The 25,004-nt window shown below is 34.6% G+C and overlaps 1 protein-coding gene across 5 annotated transcripts; it reads left to right on the top strand.

Annotated features, from left to right (window-relative positions):
* Positions 1–8,430: 8,430 nt before the first annotated feature.
* On the top strand, positions 8,431–22,023 carry LOC145563781 (2-methoxy-6-polyprenyl-1,4-benzoquinol methylase, mitochondrial-like). 5 transcript variants are annotated; one of them, XM_081624209.1, is made up of 9 exons: positions 8,431–8,588; positions 9,446–9,572; positions 9,912–9,973; positions 13,484–13,633; positions 14,316–14,460; positions 15,744–15,815; positions 17,125–17,233; positions 20,406–20,507; positions 21,904–22,023. In XM_081624209.1, the coding sequence occupies exons 1-8, from the start codon at positions 8,495–8,497 to the stop codon at positions 20,505–20,507; spliced, it is 861 nt and encodes a 286-aa protein (XP_081480335.1). In that variant the 5' UTR covers positions 8,431–8,494; the 3' UTR covers positions 21,904–22,023. The 5 variants fall into 5 exon arrangements, with proteins under 5 accessions (XP_081480335.1, XP_081480337.1, XP_081480333.1 ...); XM_081624211.1 differs by lacking the exon at positions 21,904–22,023 and adding an exon at positions 20,793–21,150; XM_081624207.1 differs by lacking the exon at positions 21,904–22,023 and adding an exon at positions 20,749–21,150.
* Positions 22,024–25,004: the final 2,981 nt, after the last annotated feature.

Below are 25,004 nucleotides of genomic sequence, written 5' to 3'. Positions count from 1 at the left end.
TGATGTTGATATGTTAATTCTTCATATTTATGCATGCATTTATTTTAACTTTTCTACAGGTTTAATTTTACATTTTTTAAGTTTATTTTCTACAATTTAATTTTAATGAGGTTTGCTTCTGCTTTTTTAATTTCTTATGCATTCAAATTTGTTTTCACTGGCAGAAAATAAGAATTCGAAAATCAACCATGGAAGAAGGAAGAAGGAATTAATGATAAAAACTGCTAGAAAAAGTTTTTTTTGGCAAAATGGAGATGCTTAGATGTAAATTATGTTGCAAAAATGTACTTCATATATAAATTGTAATTATATAATGTTTACGGGATGTATTTTCAACTATTGTGAGCGTTAATTTGGAATAGTTAAACATCAATTTAGTTTGTTTTTTATACATATAAAAAATTAATAAATTTTGTAAAAAAAACTTTAAAAAATCAAGTTAAACAGGTCGGGTTTGGGTCAACTCATTTATAAACAGGTCGGGTTCAGGTTCGAATTTCTGACCTGTTTATGTAAACAGGTCAGGTTCAGGTTTGGGGTTCTGACCCGTTTATATATACAGGTCGACCTAAACCCGACCCGACCTGTTTGCCACCCCTTACCATGACACGTGTCAACACGTGATTGGTCCAAAATTAAAAAATAAAAAAAACTAAAAATTTCTCAGCCACCAACAACCACCGCCAATCCCTAACCCCACCCATTTAACATGGCGGAAACCAGCCAACCACTCCCATTAACCACGAAAACGGACGGTCAGCTCTCTACCACCCCAACTAACCTACTCTTGATCCTTGAAACCACCCGCCTAGCCAACCCGACCCCAAATACCACCAACCACGACTATGAGTTTCCACCATTTTCTGGGAAGAAGTGGGTGGCGATGAAAGGGAAGATCGAGGGGTCTGCCTTAGCCTCGTTGCCGAAATCGCCAGTGCTGGCGATCGCTTTGAATTGCTACTGTTGTGGTATTCTTGAATGTGTGTCTGCGGTGATTGGGGTCGGGGTGATTGGTTTCAGGATCCGGGTGGCTGGTTTCAGGGGTTGGGGTAGGTTAGATGTGGTGGTAGAGAACCGGCCGACCGATTTCGGTGGTTAATGGTGGTAGTTGGCCAGTTTTCGACGAGCAGAGGGGATGGGGTTAGGTTTCCGGCAAAGGTTGGGTTGGGAAATGGGTGGCTGGATTTTATATTTTTTTCAATTATTTTTTTTTTAAAAAAGATTTTGATATTGTTTTTTTTTTAAATTTAAAATTTTGGACCATTCAAACAGCACCACGTGCTTATTAAAAAAAAATACTCTTTCATCAAGTCACCGGTTATTGAGATCATTGGAGGCAAACTGACCCTATAGTTAGGTTTATTAGATAATAAATCTTAGTTGGGATTATTAAAAGTAAATCGTCGATAATTGAGATTATTAAAGTGTATTTTTCCAAACTTAAAAACCGAGGAACTGTTTTGTAGCACTTCATTTTTTTTGGGGAATTCTCAACGGCGACCCTCACTTCTATAACACTGAAATGGTAACCCTCTTACATTTCAATTATACAAAATGACCTTCTTTAAGAAATTTATCCTAGTTATGACATTAATGAATCTTATTTGGTTAAAAAAACCTAAACCATGGTTAGATTTTTTTTTTTTTTTTTTTTTTGGAAAAAAAACTACCAAATTAAAAAAATTAAACCACCTTCACCGGCCACCAGCCACCTCCAAGCCACCTTCACCAGCCACCTTCACCATCACGCTCTCCTAGCCGCTGCCACCACCTCAGCCTTACCCAGTCGCCGCCACTATGTAACACCCCAATAATTCTCTCTTAAAAACCTGTGAGAAACCGTATATAACCTGAACAATTTCAAGAGAATTACTGGCGTGCTACCGCCACGTGTTCAAACGTTAAGGTTATCTCAAAAATTAGCAGCGGAAAACCAAAACAGTTTTAAATAAACCTCAAAACAAAGGAATTAAATCAAAATAAGTATTACAATAGCACTTTGTAACACCCCAATAATTCTCTCTTTAAACCCGGGAGTAACCTGAACAATATTCAAGAGAATTACTGGCGTGCTACCGCCACGTGTTCAAAATAATCTGGAATTAAGTTAATCTAATCATTAGTTATAATCACCAAAATTTCAAAACATCATTAGTATAAAAGCCCTAAATCAATTGTTCATAAAAACCCTAAAATCATGATTTTCAATAATTAAAAACCCTAGGTTATAAAATTTACAAAATCTAAAAATTATGACATTTATAAAATCTGAAATTATAAAGTTTAATCATCAAAATACAATTTGATACTAATTAAATTAATTTCAAACAATAAAATCAAAACCACAAATTAATAAAATAAAGGAGAAAGAAAATAAGACTAACCTTTTTGTGTGGGAAATTTTTGGGGATTCATGGTGTATTTATAGAGTAGGGAGTGTAGGGTTAAATTTGGGATTATAAAAATGTGGGCTTAAGTTATGGGATAGGGCTTAAGTTATGAGTTTTGGAATGAGTTATTTCAATAAGAGTATGTAGGAATAATTTACATTGCCCAATAATTAATAAACGTTTGGTCCAAAATATATTTTACTTTTATAAAACCTTATACTTAAATTACTTTAACCCTTTAAAATATTTAATTAAAATACTTGAGCCCTTAACAATACATTTTATTAATACTTAAATACTTTATAAAAAATACATAAAAATACGGGGTATTACAGTCTAGCCCCTTAAAAGAAGTTTCGTCCTCGAAACTTAGGTACGAAAACTTTAAAAGCTCGTTTAAAGACAAATAAATACTTAAAATCCCAAAAACTTTTCTTAATACTTTTAGTTGCTGTACTTTTGTGATACTTCCTTTCTACCTCATCTATTCATTCACACAAATTAGTGTGTAAAGTAACCAACTTACTGACCAAGTTACACAAAATAATGTGTAAGATAACAACTTTACTAACAAACTTACATAAAATAATGTGTAAACTATTAGACTATCTAACAAACTCACACTAGCATTAGTGTAAGAATCAACTTTGGTAATAAACTTACACATCTTAGTGTGTAAAATAATCAAACTTATCAACTAAATCAGTGTAAAACTGACGAAAAAGCACTTTAAAATGCCAAAATTAAGGAAAAAGCGCGTAATTTTATCGCACTCTACCCCCCTTAAAGAAAACGAGTTACGCCCCCGTAACTCCACTTAACTCAACTTTAGAATTATGTTGATCTTTTCTCATTCCATCCTTGGTAAGATCATAATACTTCTCTGTATGCATTCCTTGTTGCGAACAAAAATTCTTATTAATTCCTTACTCATTATACCAAAAATAATCAATTTCCATCTATACTATCTTTTACGAATCCTCTAGTAAAAGTATGAAGCACTTTGATAATCGAAACTTTGATTTTGTCTAGCTTTTTCATGATCAAATTGGCTGAACTCAATAGATCCCTTTGCAACTCATACCTTTAGTTAATGTTTTTTCACAATGACTTATGAAAATTGTCTTATACTTTACCAAGGTCCGATAATATGCCAAGTTATTCTTTTATTCCAACCTCAAAATGCTGCTATACCAATGCTGGCTTGTATGGTGACTTTGTTACATCCTTTCTGAAATTGAATACACATGTTTTCTGCATAAATTCCCCTGTCAAATATTATTTCGTCATTATACCATTGGGTGGATGTTGTAGTCGTCCTCAATGTATCACCAAAGTACTCCTGTATACCTTCCATTTCTTGAAAGAAACTAGGAATGTATATCCGACATGATATTCTCAGGAACTCCATGTAGTCTCACAACGAATTTGATGTAAGCCTTCGCAAGTTGCTCCATCTTCCAAGTCTCCTTCATCGGTTTTTAAACATCGCGGACTTAGACAATCTATCCACCACAAATCCGAATAATTCAATCACTCTAAACCCTCAATACACCTTTATCAAATCACTTTTTTTTCCCAATTAATCCATAATCTTTCTTCTAGCATCCCTTGAATAAATCTCGTGACCCCTAAATAATCTCAACTTCAATCACTTCATGACCAATCTTTACTTAAATCATATCAACATATCCCAATCAAATTCGTAAATCTTGTCATAAATTCTTCTCATTTATGGCATTTTCATAGTCATAGTTCAATATTCTCAATACTGTTAAGTATACTATTTCTTCATGGTTTAAACTTCCTTAACTTTCAAGAGTTACTTAAGCCACCCTCCTGCTTCTTCTTATTTCCAAAATATTTCTTTAAAGCTTCTTTAGTCATATTGTTGACCTTTTGCCTACCTTCTTTCTTTCTTTGATCCCTTTTCTTCATCGTTGGTCTCACCTTTCTTTCAGCGAATACATGAACTAATCACTCTTTATACAAATCAATCCAACTCCCAAAACTTTATGTCTTGACAATTACCATTGGAACTCATCATTCACCATCCTTCATCTCGTTCAGCAACACCACTTCCTTGAAACTTCAAGATCTTAACGATTTGGAGTACTTCTTGAAAGCAAGCAATCTTTTCATTTCCACTTAATTAAACCTCACTATTTTTTTCTTTCTATCTGCATGAAAAACTGGTAAAACTTATTTCGGGTTTGTTATCTCAAACGTCTCCAAATAAGATCGGATGTATTCACAACTTGTTCGTTCCCACTGACATGGTAAAAAAACTTCAAATCTTTCCAGTACTTACTGTACAAACTTTTATTCACTCTCATCAAATTCTCAAGACACAAATTGTTTTCAAACGACTTGTATAACTCTTTAACTCAACCGTCAAAACTTCGGGAATTGATCTTCCTTTGATATATATATAGTTTTCACCTCTTAACACCATCTTGTTACACCTTTTTCCCACTATGGGATCGTTGGTGGTTATATCATCCTTAGCAACCTGTCAAGCTTGCCTTACTACCTTGTTCAAATAATTCCATTACTGGAATTGTTTCTTGTCACCACAATTTCTTGATGATAAAACTGGTTGCTATATAGGTTGGGTTGAAACACTTAGCTTCCTCTTATTCTAATCAACTAACACCAACCACTAAACTCAATCAAGAAACAATTATCATTTAATTCGAATTAAGGTTTGAGGTTAAAAAAAAAATTTATGTCCTCATTCCCAATAATTCGAATACATAAAATCTTGATTGATAAACAACCAAAGTCCATATAGTTAAACAAACAATCAAAAATAATAAAAAAAAATATCCCCATTAACTGCTACTCACAAAGGGAAGAAAGAAATGAGTAGCACTTGGAAAACAATAGAAATCATAAGGTTGTTGAACAACTCTAAAAGATTAGGTGAATAAATTCAAGAATTTTCTCCAAAATGATAGCATTGCTACACATAATGACTCCTTGAAGTAAAATAATTATCCTCATATCCCAAGTGAAAGAATAAATACTCATAACTCCTAAATAACATATGTCAATATTCTCAAGGTTGAACATGTGACAATGTATTTAAGGTCCAACATAACAAGAGTCCTCAATATACCAACAAGATCATGACTTCTCAAAACTCCAATCATATATTAAAATATATACGCTCAATTCTCCATCCCAAATTAAATAACTTTAATCATAAGAAATGATAAGTCACTAAGCTTAAAATGTCAAACTTCAATTGATCCGCATTGAGTATCCCTCAGCTCACATAATAACTTTCATCATTACTCATCTCTAATCAATTCCTATGCTCATCTCTCTTGGGCTCTTGTTCAATTTCGATTCCAATTCAAACTCGTGCTCAAAGACAAAACATATTCCTCAAAATAGATAATATCCCAAGTGATTTCATCTTTAAGCTCTTTAACCATGTGCATTAAAATCAATTTCCTTATCTTTATAACTTGGTGTCTTCATGCACAAGTGAACAAAACTCAAAAACTCATTCTTAATAACTAGACAAGGTATCTCAACAACAAATTATCCCAAAAAAAACAATACTCACACTCATGTGATGACGTGCATCCAAGATTTCTTCGAAAAAACATCTCAAATAAGACCATTGAAGCGAACCATCCTAACATAAGCAATTGAACTCTCAAAATCCTTAACATTCCTCAAGATTGTGATCGTAGAAACTCACAGGGTATATGTTTAGGGATCCCACAAGAAAATGGAATTAACTACCAATGGTAAACCCTTTCCATAACCATATAGTACAGTTCTTGCAGAAAATTAAGTTCGGTGTTCAATCAAATAATCTTGATAGATCACATATAATGATTCACATAATACATGCTGTCATCAATAAACATTTAGTCATACAACATGCTTGAACACCTCTTAAAAAAAATATGCACATAGGAAAGAAATTAAATTCTAGCCTATATGCCCTGTCTTCTCCTACCCAAGCTCACCAACATGCTTATAAAATCTTTTAACACATATTTCTTACCTCAATCCTTGCTTTCCTGCAACATTAACAAACTAAAAATATTTTTTTACTCCTCTTTTTTAAAATAAGATTTAAAAATAAGCTTCGAAAAAGATTGAAAAAAAAAATCGGCTTTCTTAATAAAAAATTCGGACATCCATAATAAATAAATAAAAATTTTGGATGTTCTTCATTAAAAAAAAATAAAATTCTGCACCTTTTTCTTCATAAAAAAAATTTGCTCATTCCTAAAATAAAAACAAAAATAAAATTTAAATAAACTTACTTTAACACCGCTTAATTAAATAAGAACTTGGCCAAGTTTTAAAACAAAACACTTTAAAACACGTTTTTGTCTTTAGTGGTAATAAAAATCTCAACCAAAGCTCTGATACCACTTTGTAACACCCCAATAATTCTCTCTTAAAAACCTGTGAGAAACCGTATATAACCTGAACAATTTCAAGAGAATTACTAGCGTGCTACCGCCACGTGTTCAAACGTTAAGGCTATCTCAGAAATTAGCAGCGGAAAACCAAAACAGTTTTAAATAAACCTCAAAACAAAGGAATTAAATCAAAATAAGTATTACAATAACACTTTGTAACACCCCAATAATTCTCTCTTTAAACCCGGGAGTAACCTGAACAATATTCAAGAGAATTACTGGCGTGCTACCGCCACGTGTTCAAAATAATCTGGAATTAAGTTAATCTAATCATTAATTATAATCACCAAAATTTCAAAACATCATTACTATAAAAGCCCTAAATCAATTGTTCATAAAAACCCTAAAATCATGATTTTCAATAATTAAAAACCCTAGGTTATAAAATTTACAAAATCTAAAAATTAAGACATTTATAAAATCTGAAATTATAAAGTTTAATCATCAAAATACAATTTGATACTAATTAAATTAATTTCAAACAATAAAATCAAAACCACAAATTAATAAAATAAAGGAGAAAGAAAATAAGACTAACCTTTTTGTGTGGGAAATTTTTGGGGATTCATGGTGTATTTATAGTGTAGGGAGTGTAGGGTTAAATTTGGGATTATAAAAATGTGGGCTTAAGTTATGGGATAGGGCTTAAGTTATGGGTTTTGGAATGGGTTATTTCAATAAGAGTATGTAGGAATAATTTACATTGCCCAATAATTAATAAACGTTTGGTCCAAAATATATTTTACTTTTATAAAACCTTATACTTAAAATACTTTAACCCTTTAAAATATTTAATTAAAATACTTGAGCCCTTAACAATACATTTTATTAATACTTAAATACTTTATAAAAAATACATAAAAATACGGGGTATTACACACTAGCCCCTCACCCCAACCCAACACCCCTACCAGACCCAAGACCCTCCCTATCTTTCTCTTTCGACCCACAATCTAGGTCACTCGCCGGCACGCCGCTCCTCACTCTCTTTCACGTCCGCCAGATCGAACCCAAATCCACAACCCAAACCATCTATTTAGGGTTTCGATAAAGGTGGTGGTGGTTCGAAACCTTAACCCGAGCCGTTGCACCTCAGTCGAAACCCTAATCATGGTGGTTTGGGTTTGATTTGGGCGGAGAAGAAAGAGAGGGAAGTTGCGGTGGGAGGAGAAGAATGAGAGGAGAGAGGGAGCATCATGGGGCTGGGACAGCGTCGCTGTTGGACGAAGGGGAAGTTTTGGCGCCGGCAGGGAGGATGGGTCGGCGTCGGAAGTGAAGGGGGGAGAGGTGACGATGGCTGGCAAGTTTTGAGGTGGTGGTGTGGGTGGTTTGTTAGTGCCTTGGTGGTTTTGTTTTTTTGTTTTTTTTTTAAGTTTTTTTTTTTATAAAAAAAACCTAACTATAGTTAATTAAAATTAACCATTTAGTGAAATAAGTTTATGAGTGAAAACAAAATCTTAACTGGGGTTATTTTATGAAAAAAAAAAAGAGGTCACCATTTTAGTGTTATACAAGTTAAGGGTTGCCGTTGATAAATTACCTTTTTTATTTATTATTTTTTTTTCATCTCCAAACAAATACTATGTTTTCCAACTACTCTATATTAAAGAATTCAGTCTGCGGCAATCGAACATCCACATCACACCAACAATGGCGTTGCGAGCTTTTACGAGAGCTTCGCGCTCTAAGCTTTTGCCTCTTCTCTCTTCCGTTTCTCGTCTGCATTCTCACGCCACTAGTTTCGGTAAATAATCACCTTTTTCAATTGAATGTTTGTGTGAATAATCACCTGTTTTGCTGATTAAATTTGGTTATTGTGCTGTTTTTGATTAATTTTCGTTCTGATCTCAATTTCTGGCTAATTAGTTAGTTTTAGTGCAAATTAATTGAATTCTAGTGATCCTGATTTGAAATTAGTAGATTGTGCTGCACTTAGTGAGCAAATTTTACTCGTATGCCGTCCGTTGGTTATGTTGTAATCGCCTCGTTCTGTTTTGATCTTACCGTATTAGACATTGAATAATGCTACAAATTCAATGTTCCTTTTGCTTGGAATTAATAGTCGCGTTGATAGTGTAGTTTGAGCTAGCAATGTGAGTACCGAATTCAAATGGAATGACTATTTTGAATTTTTGTGTAGTGTTACCAGTATATAATGGGATTGTCATTTAAATTTTTCGGTTTGAAAAAAGTTGATGAGTGTATGTAATCTGATTTAGTTTTCTTCTCTAATCGCTGTTTGGTTTGACGTCTGTGGATTCTGAATATGAGGCTAAGTATGAATACAAAAGAGGATTTAGTATGTGGTATGTCAAACATTATGAATCCAAACTAGCGCTTTTTATCCCATACAGTGTTTCATAATGCATCCTATTTATGCATATCACAATTTTAATAGTGGTGGAGAGATTTTAAGTGGCACATTTTCAACTGGGTATGAACCAATTCGCTGTCTTGTGCGATATCTTTTTGCGGGTTTCTGCAAATTTGATTGAATGGCTTTCTACAGTGAGATCCTCATGCAATGGATTAATTGTTGTTTTTTACTTTGTACTTCTTACAACCACACAATGAATCCACGTTCTTTATAATTTCTTTCAGGTTTTAAGGAAGTGCGTGAAGAGGAGAAAAGTCAGATGGTTGGAAATGTCTTTTCAAATGTTGCTTCAAGTTATGATTTGATGAATGACTTAATGAGTGGTGGTCTGCACAGATTATGGAAAGATAGGTTTGTTTCTGATTGTAGTGGACTAGTCACTGAAGTTGCTTATCATTTACAGTGTGATTTAATTAGGGCATTTAAGGGAAGAGACATCGGGCCCCCATTTTTTAACTGGTTTGAGTGTGTGGAATGAGGGGAGCTTGGAGGGAAGGGAAATGGAGGGATCCAATCAAACCTTTCTAATGTTGGAGTGTTTGAAGGAAATTGGAAGCCTACCTTTTCTTCCCTCTTTTTACCCTCACCTCCCCTTCCCTCTATGATTTCTGATCAAACTCATTATCAGTTATTAATCTGTCATGGTTTCCTCTTCAATCGCAATCACAATGTTGTATCTTATGCTGTCAGATTGGTAGAAGAACTGAATCCATTCCCTGGAATGAAGCATCTGGATGTGGCTGGTGGAACAGGTCAGTTCTCATGCTCTGACTTGAGCTATTATTGTATGTATTGGAATTCAGTGCAGGTGCTGTGGCATGAGAGAAATTATGATGATAACTGTAAAGCACGATCAACTTTAGGAGATGAATTCTCCAAGCCCATGATTTGTGAAATCAGGAACTTGCGTAACTATTATCTTGAACTACTGACATCCTTACCGGTTTGATAATCTCAGTGCTTCCCTCCTGGCATGTTCTAAAATTATAAAGTTAGACAATTATACATTTTGGTTTTCATGTAGTGATAATAGGAAACATCGTTTTGTGCATATCTTGTCACTTAAAAGCACCAGCTTAAACTTTAAGTTTTTTTCTTTTCAATTGAAATGAATATTATTGTTATTTTTAGTTTAGTTTAGTTTAGTTTAATTTCAACATATAAGTGCCACTTCAATTTTATATATTGATGATAGATGATTCATAATTGTCAGTGGTGGACATTCAATCCGGGGGGATGGACTACGGATGTCCCATAATTTTACTTGAACACATAAATAGTTCAATACTTATACAACCCAAAAATCCAAGATACTTACACTACAAGAAAATATAGTAAATTTAGATGCCTTTGCTTTGATGCTTTTGGAAAGGTTGTTGAGAACATGGGGTCTGTGAAAAAAATGTAGACATTGTAGCAAATTTAGATGCTTTTCCTTAAAACAAATTTTTTATGGTTTGATTTGGAGGGGAATGGCGTGATGATCTTGGACTTTAAGATCTAGCAGTGTTTTGTTTGTCATAAGGCAGAGGAAAGCTTGGGGTTTGGTGGGTGATCTCAAAATATTTTGCTTTGGTAAAACTAGAAGGGGTTTGGGGGAAAGTTTCCTCTCGAGGAGTTGTCAATCTAAGTATAACTTCATTAAAAACAAGTAATTTTGTGTCAAATTAGATTCTAAAGATGGATGACTCACAATTGCCCAATGGAAAGTCATTTCACGAGTTTCTTAGTTAGTTACCTCACTAGTGAGGTTCAGGATAGAGTTGGTAAAAGAATCCACTTTTGGGATTTTGAGTAGATGTTTGGATATATAGCAACCTCTTTGTACCTTATACCCACGTCTATTATTTATCCACTCTACATGCGTGTTTTGGCTAAATTGCAGTTTTGTGTGGTACTTACTCTTTAGGATCCCCTTGTCCCACCCCACCCCACCCCACCCCACCCCACCCTAATATTATCAAGAGTTCTAGGGGCTCACCTCTATGTGTGACATTTTTGATATACAATTAGAAATTGAGGAGAATTTAGAGTGTTAATTGGAGATTATTCAAGGAACTTTGTTGCAAATCATTCCTTTTTTGTCTTAATTACCCCAAATATCTTGCCCTCCCCTTAGAAAACTTATCTAGAAAGTGAAGGTTCTTTCTAAGGTGAGATTTTTGTGTGGACTTTAGCTTTGGGAAGTATCAATAGGTATGATTTGCTCCAAAAGAAGAGATTAAAATTTGCTTGTTTTACCAAGCTACTAGCGAGTCATGTTTTCATGATTTCCTTCGATGTGATATTGTTGGTTAGTTCCTTCGATTATGAAGGACTATAGGAGTGCTTTTGGATTCACTTTGTGGGGTTTGGGGAGGGTGGAGAATTTGCTTTGGAGAAATGTAGTGATGACTATTCTTTGAGGCTTTGAGGTGTTTGAGTTAAGCAGAAATGACAAATGTTCAATGGCTATGGTGTCGTGTTTGATATATTGTGGGATAAAGTCACTTTGGTGGCTTCTTTATGGACTACCAGCTCCCCATATTATTCTATGTGAAAAATAAAAGGCATTTGGCTAATTTGTAGATATGTTTATCCATTATTCCCTCTGTCCCACAAAAAAACTCTCCATTTCTCTCTTATTGCTTGTCTCACATAAGACGTTCCATTTCTCCCTTGACTTGGGTCTAAATAATATTGTAATGTTTTCCTTTTTCCTCTTCTTATATCTTCATTCTACTCCCTTAAAGAATTATGGGACCTACTTTCTCATACCACACTTGAAAAAAAAAAAAGAATACTTGCTATTTAGTTTTTTTTTTTTATATACTCATACTTCACAAACACCAACACCAACACTTTTCCAAAAATACGTGTCCAAGTAAAATAAGAAGTTTTGTGTGAGACAAAGGATTATTTTGTAGCCTTGCAGGATACCTTGTCTTAATTAACCTTGCATTTTTATATAAAAATGCATATGAATAGTTATTAAAGTGAAGCCTCCCGCTTTCCAAACAGGTAGCGGTTCTCGGAGGGGCTTTTAGTTGATTCGTGAGTTGGTTCTAAAAGGGCTGGTAAATCATCGGCTGCACAACCATTGCCGTCTTGTCATTCCGAGTTATTCATTCACACTTATAAGTCTATGACCTGTTGTTGTGAATGTTCGTGCTGATTAGGCAGCCTCGAAATGGTTCAATGGTCACTTACGATGATTTCAAAAAGACTTGAATCTTCTGTCTTTTTGAAATGAAGTCTACTAAATAAACTTATTTAATAAACTCATCCAAATGTTTTAATAAGTTAGATCTTTAGTTTAATGTGGTCTAGTCTTTCATCATGTAATATTAAAATGATTTTATTTAGGTTTTCAGATATGGGTACCCTTAGTAGTTGATAAACCTCCTAGTCAAGTGCTTAGGTACCCGGAAGTTTAAAATTAACTAATGAACTTAGCACCCTTAATCGTTTCTTGATTCCAAGAAACAAAGGCTAATCCCAATCCATTTCTAATTTCCAAAATTGAATAAACACTTTTTGCTACCCACTATGTACAATTATAACTGCTTAATTGCTTCAAAAAATTCATTATTCAATATTGATATTATCCTAGCACTATTTTGAAATTGGTTTTTGCAATTTGCTCCATTTAATTTAACTCTTTAGAGAAGTTCATTCATCTTTAATGCGCTTGTCTAGTTGCCTGCAACTCCAGAGAACTTGGGAGAGAGAGAGTTTGTAAGGAGGAAAGAGTTTGCAAGTGAGTATTACAATAAATATAGTAATATTTTTCATATTTTCCCAAATGTTTATGCCCTGTGCTTAGTTGCTTACACGTGAGACAAGGTTAATTTCTTTGGCACTGTGAGGTATCTAGGTCTTTCTGGATTATGTTGTTTCCGATTGTGGCTGGATCATTATCATAATTTAAATTAGCAATAAATTGCTTCGTGCAGAGGGGTGTTATTTTTTTTTTTTTGGTTTTAAGTTCCTTTACTTTTTCTTTAGCTTGAGGTCTCATCTTTATAAATGCACACTTTACTAATCAAATAAGGTGTGTAGAGCCTAGAGTATAGTCTAGCATGAATACTCTTTCTCTTTTTCTCTACCTATTTTGTACATATATTTATATAAAAAAATGAACCTTTAAATCAAGAGAGAAGTCAGATAGGCATATAAATTGTTTTTTGAAGATTTGTAATGTGGGGCCATAAAATGGATTTAGTTTCGGAGTGAAATGTGTTGTAAGCTATTTGTAATAGTTGCCTTTTCTTATTTGGCAGGTGATGTTGCTTTCAGGGTTTTGGATTCAATTAAGCGCAAAGCATTGCTAAATGCATCTAAAGATTATCTACTGGAAGAAACTAAAATCTATGTTTGTGACATCAACCCAAAGATGTTAGATGTTGGTAAAAAGAGGGCTTTGGAAAGAGGTAAAATTTTGGACTTTGTAAAAATTATATCACTATGTTTCCACCTGTTTCTTCTCTTTTTGTATTATACTTGATTTTCTACTTAAAACTATTGGAAATATTGAAAAGTCTTGCAATTTATTTATTTTTCATTTAAGATGTCAAATCTGTTTCCACCCTCAATTGATGAAGCTTATAAGGGAAGTGGGCTTGCTCTGAGTTCTAGAGTTCCTGTACAGTTGTTTTCTAAGGCTCTAAGCCACACTTGCTTAGAGTTCATGTGCTTGGGAACTACTTTAACTATGTTGAAAACTTTTAGTGAAACTGTCATTAGGCATACCTAAGTGAGTGAGCCTTGTGTCATTCATGGCTAGTTTATTTGCATAGCTCCATAACAAGAGTTATTTCTTATTTTTTACTATTATTTAATGTATCAGTCTTTTTATATAGTTGTACCTGCAATTGGCTATGTCTTAACTTTTATCAATAAATTGTATTGTTTAAGACTAGATCATTTTGTAAATAAACTAACATATGCAAGCTTTAGGCTAGCTCTAACCCAAAATCTTTAGCTTGTCTGCTATTACACTTTACCTATTCTTTCGCTATTCTGTTTCTTCCTTTTTTTCCTCATTAAATCTCCTCTTTGCGCTTTTCTTTCTTATGTCAATGCTTACTGTTGTGATGTTTTCAACCGGTATAGGTCTTGGAGGAGATACGTCTTTAATATGGGTGGAGGGTGATGCTGAAGCTTTGAAGGTTGAAGATAATTCAATGGATGGCTACACTATTGCATTTGGGATCAGGAATGTTACGCACATAGAAAAAGCTCTTGCAGAAGCCTACAGGTTAGTGATTAACTGCTCAAAGATATGAGCCTTTGAATGTTTGTACAAAATCTAGATTAGGAAAATCCTGTAATAGTGCATTAATTTATTGAAAATATTGACTGGATGTACAGTGTATATATGGTTGTGCACTTCCCTTTAAAGGGCCATGAGCAAGAATTTGTATGTTTTAAGTGGCTTTTATAGCCTTCTTGAGACTTGAGTACATTCTTAGCCTGGTAAACTAGCGATAAGTGTCCTTATTTATTTTTCAGATAAAAGCCTCAATATCAACTGACACATAGTAGTGTGAAGACTGTGAACCACTGAATGGAATACTTTGATTTGTAACTTGTTGGTTGGCTTGCTAGTGCATACTAATATGCAATAAGAACAAGTTGCATTTGTAAGAGGCTGGATTGTTCTGAAATTCTATGTGTGTGAACTTCTGATGTTAGTCAATAGTTTTATTGTGAAACTTACTGTCAATACAAAAATGTAAATTTTCAACGATTTAGAGGTTATTTTCTGGAGCATTTACATTTTGGCTTCTATAATTCAATGAAGCTCTGATATCAACGTAAATTATTAAATCTACTAAAATTGGCCAAAATAACCTTTTAAACAGCCCAATAACAGAGGAACTAATAGAATATTTTTTGGGTTCCACTGCAAAGTATGGATTTAGTTTATGAAATTGTAGAAGTTTTCTTCTACGAACATTTTCATCCAAATGTTTCATTGGATACTTGTGTAGTTGTATATTGGGTAGTTGTGGCATTAAGACTACCTTACGGCGTGTTTGGATTGAAGCAAATGGAGGGAAAGGAAGGGAAGAGAAATGTAGAGATGGGGTATCTTTTATTTGGATAACAAATGAAAAAGGGAGGGAATTGGAGGGGAGAGAAATGGAAGGATTAAATTATAGGAAATTGATCCCTCCAACAATGGAGAGATTTGGAAGGAATACTCACCATTCTTCCCTCCCCTCCTCTTCTCCTCCCCCCCCCCCCCCCCCCCCCCCCCCCCCCCCCTTCTTTTCCTTCCCCTTTCTTTATCCAAACACACTGGTAGAGTTGTTAGCATAAGCAGCAATGTAATTTGATGTTTTCTGCATGGCTCATGCAGAGGCTCTCCTTTATGAAACTTGGCATGTCTTGATTAGACCTTTTGCATTGTGCATATTTATGCCCCCCCCCCCCCTTTTTTTTTTTCCTTTTTTGGCAAACTTGTCATCATGACATGTCCATTTATGATTTTTACTTAAATTGTTGCTAAGTTAGTTTTTCTATGTTTTATATCAGGGTACTCAGACGTGGAGGGCGGTTTCTTTGTCTTGAATTAAGCCATGTCGAAACTCCTATTTTCAAGCAATTGTGAGCATATTATGACCTTTTGCCATGCTCTTGCACTCTTATTTTGTTTCATTACTGCCATTTCTGGATGTAATGCTTATCACTGCACTCTTCTTCATGCATAAGGAGCTTTAGCTTCTTGATTGTGATCTAAGGCAACTGGCTTACTGCATAACAATTAGTGCAAAGTGCATTATATTGTTAAATGCCTTGGTTTTAGGGAGGCTTTTTGCATGCCTTTGACATCAAAATGACTATTTACACGCTGGCCTCTTAGTTAAGCAATGGTGCGAACTGTTAGAGTTAAAACTAGTGATATGCTTCAAAAAAGATGACTAGGGATGGCTGTTTTGCCAATTGTGTGTGCTGTGTTGTGCCAAAGTGAGTCTTGCTCACATGATTATCTATTTATCTTCATTGTGACATGACAAGCAATGTCTGTAAGATGCTTTTTTTCTGTGCATGGGGAGTCCTAGGTTATTATCATACTATTTATGAGCTGCGGCAGGTTCATTTTGTGTGCATTGGAAGGGATCGGCAGGTTCATTTTGTGTGCATTGGAAGGGTAAAGGAGATGTGTCGTCATGATTTATGGCGATTATGTGGTGTCTGGCGCGTAGTTTTAAAAGACGCAAGGCACACCAAGGCGCAAATGGTCCTTGCAGCCTAGGCGTGAGGCGCAAGGAGAAGGCTTGCGCCTTTTGCATGCAAGGCGCATGTACTCATATATTTATTTCATATTTTTTTTACTTTGATTGTACTTAATACCAATTAAAAAGATTCATAATAAATTAAATAATGATATATGTAAAGCTAAGGTAGTCTGAATTTGAAAAAATGTCCATCATTCTTCAATTTATAACTTAAATCTTAGTAATTTTCCTTGAGGCGCAAAGGCGCGCCTTACCAAAGGCGCTTTGAGGCGCACGAGGCGCGCGCCTTCCGTAGGTGACTGAGCCTCGCTTGGCTAAAGCCCATTTCCCAGGGAGCGAGGCGCGCTTTTTAAAATCAAGGTCTGGCGTTAGAATGGATATTGCAACTTTTTCAGGACAATTAGTAAGTGATGTTCTGTGGGATATAATTACTTATTTAGCATCTTTGTAGGCTATAAGGAGGTTGGGGTTTTTAACAGTTAGGCTTAGGCTAAGTTCGGTTCATCTTATTTTTTTGTTAATATATTCTGAACTTATATTTTCTAATTTGAACTGATGTAAACTTATAGTTTCTGATTTGAATTGGTGTGAACCCATTCAAAAATTCCATGTAATGGTCTAGCATTTACAATGTCCCACAATGATTGCTATAATCTTATGTCGCATCTTTTGTGCAGGTATGATTACTATTCATTTTCTATCATTCCTGCCGTGGGAGAGTTGGTTGCAGGAGATAAAGAGTCTTACCAATATTTGGTTGAAAGTATCCGTCGCTTCCCTTCACAGGTGATAGCAACTTGCCCCCTTTTTTTAGCTGTTCAAATACTAGGAGAGAGTAGTGAAATGCTTTGCAAGCCATTTCTCTATCTATTTATGATTATTCATATATCATTGGAGGTAGAGTCGTGCAAAAAAACTTCCTTTCTATCACAAAGGGCAATGATGTAGATAGGTCTCAATCTTTAGTCTTGGACACCACCCCAAGACTATAACCTACTAAGTTTGCATCCACAATAATAGTTTTGTAGCTAGAATAAGAAAGGGAGAAGCATGATCTTAGGTATGAAATATTCATAGTAAAAAGAAAAGGAAAATATACATGACATCAAACTTGATGTGAGTGTTAAAAAGCTTTTAACCATAAAACTAGAATTAGTGATAGAGTTTTCATTAAGGATTTGTCATTAGTTTTGGTTTTAAGGGAATCTGTACATTGTAGGTCATTTCTCTTCATTTATAGAATTTAATTTGTGTTTTACAAAAAAGATGGGTGGATATACTCCTCACTCGGCAATTAAGCAGTGAAAGTCTAAAAATGTTGGTGTAATTATATGTGAAATGCGTCTGTATGTGAACTGTTATCATGTGTGGATTCTGTATACATTTTGTATTACAACTAGTAATATATTGTTAGTGGACAATGGACAGTGCTAATGTGAATTAACTGTGCATACTCCTTTAGGTCATAAGGTATTCACATTCTTTCACCAATCTAAAGATTTTCTTTTTAAGGCTTTTTTCATGTTTGTTGAACACTGTCGCCATTGTAAGATTATATCATTAAGGCTAAACTAATGCTTATATACAAGAAGCTGGAAAGTAACCATCTTTCCATGTACTATCTCCTTTCATGAAATACTTCCTACTTTTCATGAAGTTCTTCCCGTAACTCTTTCCTTTTTTTTCAAGGAAATAATATTATTTTTACTGTAACTTGCCATACTTTTGGGACATTTATCTTATTAACTCTATCTCTCTCCTCATAAAGTAATCACATGTACTAGTATACATTATGTTATTTATTATTCTTGGTATGTGTTTCTATAGTAAATAGGAAGAACTACATGAACACATGGAGTACATAATAAGTCCAAAGAGCTAAACAATTAGGAAATAAAATGTGTGAGTTGCAAGTACCTTTTGTCTTAGACATGAATGTTATATGCTCTTTCGCATGAAGCTAAGTGATTCTACGTTAGAATTGAGCAAATCAAGAAATCACGTCCATGTATCTTTATTTTTAACCTCAAATATAGCTCAAGCAATAAGATAACCAAACATATTCTAGGGAATACTCCCCTTAAAGGACACCCATCTACTCCCAAAATGGGTATGCAACATTGTACAAAGCCATCTTTACAAAGCTTTCAAACAAGTTTACATCCTCCGGAAAAAGGGTGGAGGCTGTCAATCCCATCTGCAACTACAAATGCACTAGATCCTGGATTATATTTCTTAATTGTAGCTGCATAATCCCATACCCTTTCGTAGCGAGATGGATTACCATGAATTTTTGTAATGCTATCATCTTAGCAGTAGTAAGCCTTATTGTACCTTATCTCTCACCCCAAAATATTGCATAACATTAAGATTTTCTGTTTGAAACTCACACTCATGCTCTAATCTCATGCTCTTTATTAAGAAAAGTTTCCTCCAACTTCAACCTTCCAGTGTGTAAATACGTACTTACTACAACTCTCTTCCCCTTCTTCCAAGGGCAATCACACCTCTTTTTTTTTTTTTTTTTTTTTTCTCTTTTTACAATACCACTTTATGGTTGATCATATGCAAAAAATAGTATTCATAACCTTTTTCAATCAAGTGTGCTGAAAAGCAACATTTATAGGGAATTCAACCCGTTAACCAAAGTGATATTTTTTTTTAGCAAAATACCCTATTTCAATCTAGTGTGCTGAAATGCAACATTTGTAGGGAATTTCAACCCGTTAACAAAACCCTATGTCAATCTAGTGTGCTGAAATGCAAAATAAGGTTCAAAACAAGGTAACCATCATGCTCCTCATCCGCTCATCGTATCCCTCCAAACTACCCTCCTCACTAGAATTTTCATTCCACTCCTTATTCGGCAAGTGCACTTCATCCGCATCTTCATAAATGTCCAAATCATAATTCAAATACTCTACCTCCCATCTATGCTCCTAGTGACTTTTTCCAGTCTTGCCAAGATCAACATTACTTATAAAAAAGTGTCATCTTCAGTGTCTTTATTTGTGTAACCTCAACTATAGCAGAAAACTTTGTAGGGAATCAGCTTTTGAAATTCTGAATTTCAATATATGCTTCATTTTGACTTTTAACACTGTTTATGTACAAGTTTATAAACACATTTTACTCACTAATATGTGAAAATAAATGTTGTTATGATGTATCTCTTTATATTAATTTATTCTAGTATAATTAATATTTGTAATTCATGCTCATAAGATGTGACTTAGTTTTATGCTGGCCACCACAGACGTACTGCAACTCTCCTCCTCTATTTGGGCTTGTAGTGAATTCCACAAAGTTACATTCACTGAATATGAATACCACAAAGCGGCGCTCACAAACAATTTATGTTAGCCGACTACAAATCATTTTGGGACTAAGTTGTTGCTTCTGCGTAGACAAACATGAAAGTAAAAAATTTGTGAAACAAAGGAAGTATCAAATATGCAAATGAATTTTGAGTGCTTTGCTTATCCTTTGTATAGGGTTTTGTCACATGAATGCATAATCAGAGCTTTGCCTAGGATTTTTAATATCTAAGCTAAGCTATGTACTTTTTTTTTTCTTTTTTTTTTTTTTTTTTTTTTTTTTTTTTTTGAGGAAAGTAAGCTATATAGTTGATCTTTGTATAATTTCATTTCTCATGCATCTGGATGAGTTTTTTTTTTTTTAATTTTATAAATTTAATTTAGCATTAAGCCATCTCATTGCAGGTTCCTAAAATATGAATCATACACAAATACATTAATGTTGCTATGCTACACATTAGCTGACATTAGTGGTGAACAAATTATTGAATTTTTTGTTTTGTAAAGTGACCTAATCATTCTTGTACTGCACTTGTAGAGTTGTAGCCATGGTTGTTATGCACTTATGCAGCTATCAGTCCTAGTTTTTTCAATCTGTTATTATTTTTGCATTGCTAAGTCTTCTTTGTACGCTTTTTCAGGAGAAATTTGCATCAATGATAGCAGAAGCAGGATTTCAGAAAGTAGAATATGAAAATCTTATTGGAGGAGTGGTTGCCGTCCATTCAGGGATGAAAATTTAGGTAATATCTTTTTCTAGTCTGATTATCGAGTCACTCAGCTAAAAGAAACCACAGAAATCCTTAGTTGCTTGCAATAATTATAATACTCCTTATTGTCTCAGCAGTCATAATCACTTGAATTTTGATTCTAATTTGAGAATTTGCTTCATTCACCCTGATACGCTGCTTGGTAACCACACAGTTAGAGCTTTAGAGTTAACTTGATGTCATTTGCTGAGAATCCAAAAACTCAAAATTGCAGCAAATGCTATAGCTATTATTTGACGGCTATAACCATACTTTCAGAAGCTTCACTCAAACATGTTAGGTTGAAATAGAATCAAGATAAGACAAATATTACAAGGGAGCTCTGTAGAGAATCAAGATCAAAATCGATCAGCTTAATGCTGCAGTTGCTCTACTTTAGTCGTTTTTATTAATCTTTGTTTTGTATTTTTCATATATGCTCTGAAAATAAATTCAATCACAGTAATCGGTTGCTATGTTGCTCAAATTCATAGTCTATAAGTCCTGTGTAATGTTTTACTGATACCTAGCAAATCATTACGTACTCTACTACTTTGTGCCATGTACTTGTAATACTAGACTACTAGTCCCATTATGATTTCTTTTCTTTTCATAAAAGGCGGTTTGTTCATGTCCATTATATGCAAATAAATGGATGATTTATTTTAATTGTTGATAGTCCAAGGAAATTGTGTGCCTTGTATCATTCTTACTTAAACTGAAGAAGAATTGTACAAAGAAGAAAAACTGAAATAGGCCACTTGGGAAAAACTATCTAACTGATGATGTACTAAATAAACAAAATATGACATGTGGTAATGAGTCATGAATGATGGTTCTGATGAAAAAATGTCATTTGGGCGGCCAACTTTATTTTAATACTACAGCCCACAGTTTTGGAAAAGGATGTATGTGTGACGCAATTTCTTTTCTTATTCTTGCTGTTGGAAAAAGGATAATATATACTTTCGTTTATAGAAAACAAATTTTTATCTTTTCATATTTAACTAATTTCCTTATCTGGTGTAATTCATTGTTATTTGTTTTTTGGATTTGTCTTGTGTCGTATTGTATGACACTAATAAAACTGTTAGCACGTCTTACGTCATTGCATGCTTGTACGACTGGAAATGGTTCTAGTCGAGGGGAGTTTCAGTTACTAGTTCGAGCTAAGTTTGATATGGAATAGTAGCAAACAAGCTTTTAATTTCTTGTTCGAGCTTGGAGCGTTGAGAGTTTCCGTGTTCAAGTTTTGTTTATGAGCATGCTTGTTTGCATTTTGAGTTGAAAACTCTAGCTTAAACAATTTTAAATCGAATTAATTTAACGAGGCTTCAGTCACCTCGAATTTTATATTTTTATTAATGATTTTGTTAATCTATATCAACAGGTAATGGTCAATTGTCATGCCTATATATGATGAATAATTTGTACAATTTTTACAAACATGTATATGTACAAGACATACAAGTAATTATAAAGTACTTAGTTTTTAAATATTAGAGCAAACTTTATATGAAGTTTATAAACAAACTCAAACCTGTTCTTACAAATGTCATTGAGTTCGAACATAAGATTCGGTCATTTATTTAATTTGGTTAAGATTTTTAATCAATCTTTTGTTTATTAACATAACATTATTATAGTGCTGTCAGTCGAGTTTAAATCGGGTCAAGTTAATTCAGGCTATGTTGATAGGTTTTGGATCGGGTCATATTCATGTGAGATCATGTTAGGTCATGCATCCTATCAGGTTTGGTACGAGCTTGTAGCTGGTTATTTCAGGTCAAGTCATCATTGAGTTTAGGTCAATTTTGAATCGTCATTACCGGTCAGATTATAATATGGACCAGGTAAGTTTGTTGTGTCATTATTAGGTTTGGGGTTATTATCGGGTCATGTTTAATATGAAAATTGTCATGGCTCATGTCATGGGATGTGATAAAGTTTTACACTGGCTATTATTGGCCTACCAAAATCCTCTTCTTTTATCCAGGCTTGTGACTGGCAGCGGAAAACCCACAATTGAGATATTAAATGTACTATGGGGCAATGGGCTCTCTTAATGTACTTTATAAAGTGTGCTAGATATGATTATTTAAGAATGTATAACCACTTTTTTAAGGAAAATGCTAATCCCACATTTGTTCTATTTTCCTAAAACGAGAGGTTGCTTTATACACCTGGGTGTACCATACACCCATGAGTATTTTGTTATCATTGATGATTGTTTTTCATTTAATCATCAAATGAGAAGAGAAAATTAACCTTGGATTAGTTAGGTGTACGGTACACCTGAGTGTATATAACAAATTCTACCTAAAACAATCTCACCTTTGACCCTTATTTTCTTTTAACGGTTCTTGTGACCTACAACTTATTTTACAGGTTTTTTTTTTCGTCTTTTGTTTTGCCTTTTCCTTATATCTCTCTTCTGTCCTCATCCACCACGTCACTATCACCTACACTTCCACTGCCCCCATTGCCGCCAGCCACCCGCCTCACATAAACTTACCCCTTTCAGGGATCCCCCACCTCGAATCCCAAAGCCTACTTATCCTCCCCCCTGAATAGCCACCATCCCCACCCCCAAACTCGACCCTTCTGCTTCCCCTCTTGCCTCACTAAACACCACAGTCACCCCAAACGCAACCACCCACAAAACCACTCCCCTTTGCTCTGCTTCCCCTCTTACCTAAACGGAGCATGACATTTTTATTCGAGTACGCAATTAAAGGATAAACCGATGCTAATTGATGATTTGATGATGCAGTACTTTTAAGGATTACAAGTTTCACATGCCCGCGGAGTACAATTAATTAACATGTAATATCTGTAAATTAACAAGGTTGACAATTGGTATATGTAATTGCATCTATAATTTTCTTCTCTAAAATCTTAAAAGTATAATAAAGAATTCGTCATAATTCATAAACAATTATGTTTGCCTATAATAATCTTCCTAGCCTAAAACACTACACTGAAGCCATCCCAATTAATGTGAGAACATAAGCTCAACCGAATCCCACATGATTTGACCAATGTAATGGGTTTGATGGGCTCGTCTAGCCGATGTATACAAAAGACATTTAATAAACTCTTTCACTCTCTAGCGTTTCCTCTCCATTAGGTTTATCATCGGACTTTCTCCTTCTCACTTTGGCGAGGAGGCTCTGAGAGTCTCCTAGTGTCGGGAAAAGCTCTTTCTTCTCAAATTGATTTTCTTTTACAGGTATTGCAGCTAGCAAGGCCTCGTTTCAAAGCTTTCAAATCTGTTTTTATTTTCTTGTTTTTTCATGGATCCTCCTTATCACTCTTCTCCAATGGTAGACCTACTATGCAAGAAGCCCCTAATGATGATCAAATTCAAATTTTAGGTTCCACGAACCCAAAATAGAACATTGATGATAAGCAAACCAACCCGAAAGTGATGTAACCCATCTCCTTTAGAGAAGCGGCGCAAAGCTCTTTTCAATGGTTTAATGAAGCAAGAAACATTGTTGTCTTCTCCCTACAATGGGGAAAAGGATCATGTTAAACTTGCAGACCCATCTTAAGCGGTTTTTTTTTCCCAAAGAAACCTTAGACAAACTAAGAATCTCGTGGAAACTTAACCCTTATGGGAAAATGTCTTGGTATCTCCATTTGACCATCTTTCATTACCCAAAGAGTTAGAGCTATGTGAGGCCTAAAGGAACACTGGAGATAATTGATATAGGAAAAGATATTTTTCTATTTCGTTTCTTTGTTCAAGATGATTATCAAAGACCTCTCATAGGAGGTCCATGTTTTATTTTGGATTATTACCTAATGATTACGAAGTGGAAACCAAACTTTAGACCATCTATGAACCCCTTTGATAGAATGACTGTCTGGATTCGCTTACCAAAACTTCCAGTTAAATACTATGATAAGCTGGCTCTTTTCGAAATTGCAAAAAACGTAGGAAATCGTCTACGGGTTGATTACGCAACGGATCACCTTACCAGAGCTAGATATGCGAGAGTATTCGTTGATATTGATCTCTGTACCCCCCTAATCAATACTATTTAGGTAAGTAATGGATGACAACACTTTGAGTATGAGAACATTAGCTCTTTATGTTTCCATTGTGGAAAAATTGGCCACTCTAAGGATTTATGCTCTTCTTCTCAAGTTCGTAATGATAAAGTGAAACTCCTTACACAAGATCAACCTTCAACATCCATAGACAAGCTTAACCCATCTCAAATCCAAACCCAACAGTCTACTCCCATTGTCAAGCCTAACCTGTCTCAGCCCAGGCCCAAACCCAACCAATTTCTGAAAGCCCCAAAGTCAATGTTGTGCCCCAATTTCAGGAAACCTTGCCACAAGAAACTTACGGACCATAGATGATAGTGTCAAACAAGTGCACTCAGCCAAATAGGTTACAAAAAAAAAAAATTACAAGTAACTACACTCCAAAAATAACCCACTCAAAAATAAAATATTCCCTACCACCCCCCACTA

Source organism: Chenopodium album, chromosome 10 (genome assembly GCF_948465745.1).
Source record: "Chenopodium album chromosome 10, dcCheAlbu1.1, whole genome shotgun sequence".
Lineage (NCBI taxonomy): Eukaryota > Viridiplantae > Streptophyta > Magnoliopsida > Caryophyllales > Amaranthaceae > Chenopodium > Chenopodium album.
The sequence above is the reverse complement of the archived record's forward strand: the minus strand, read 5'-3'. Positions and strand labels throughout refer to the sequence as shown.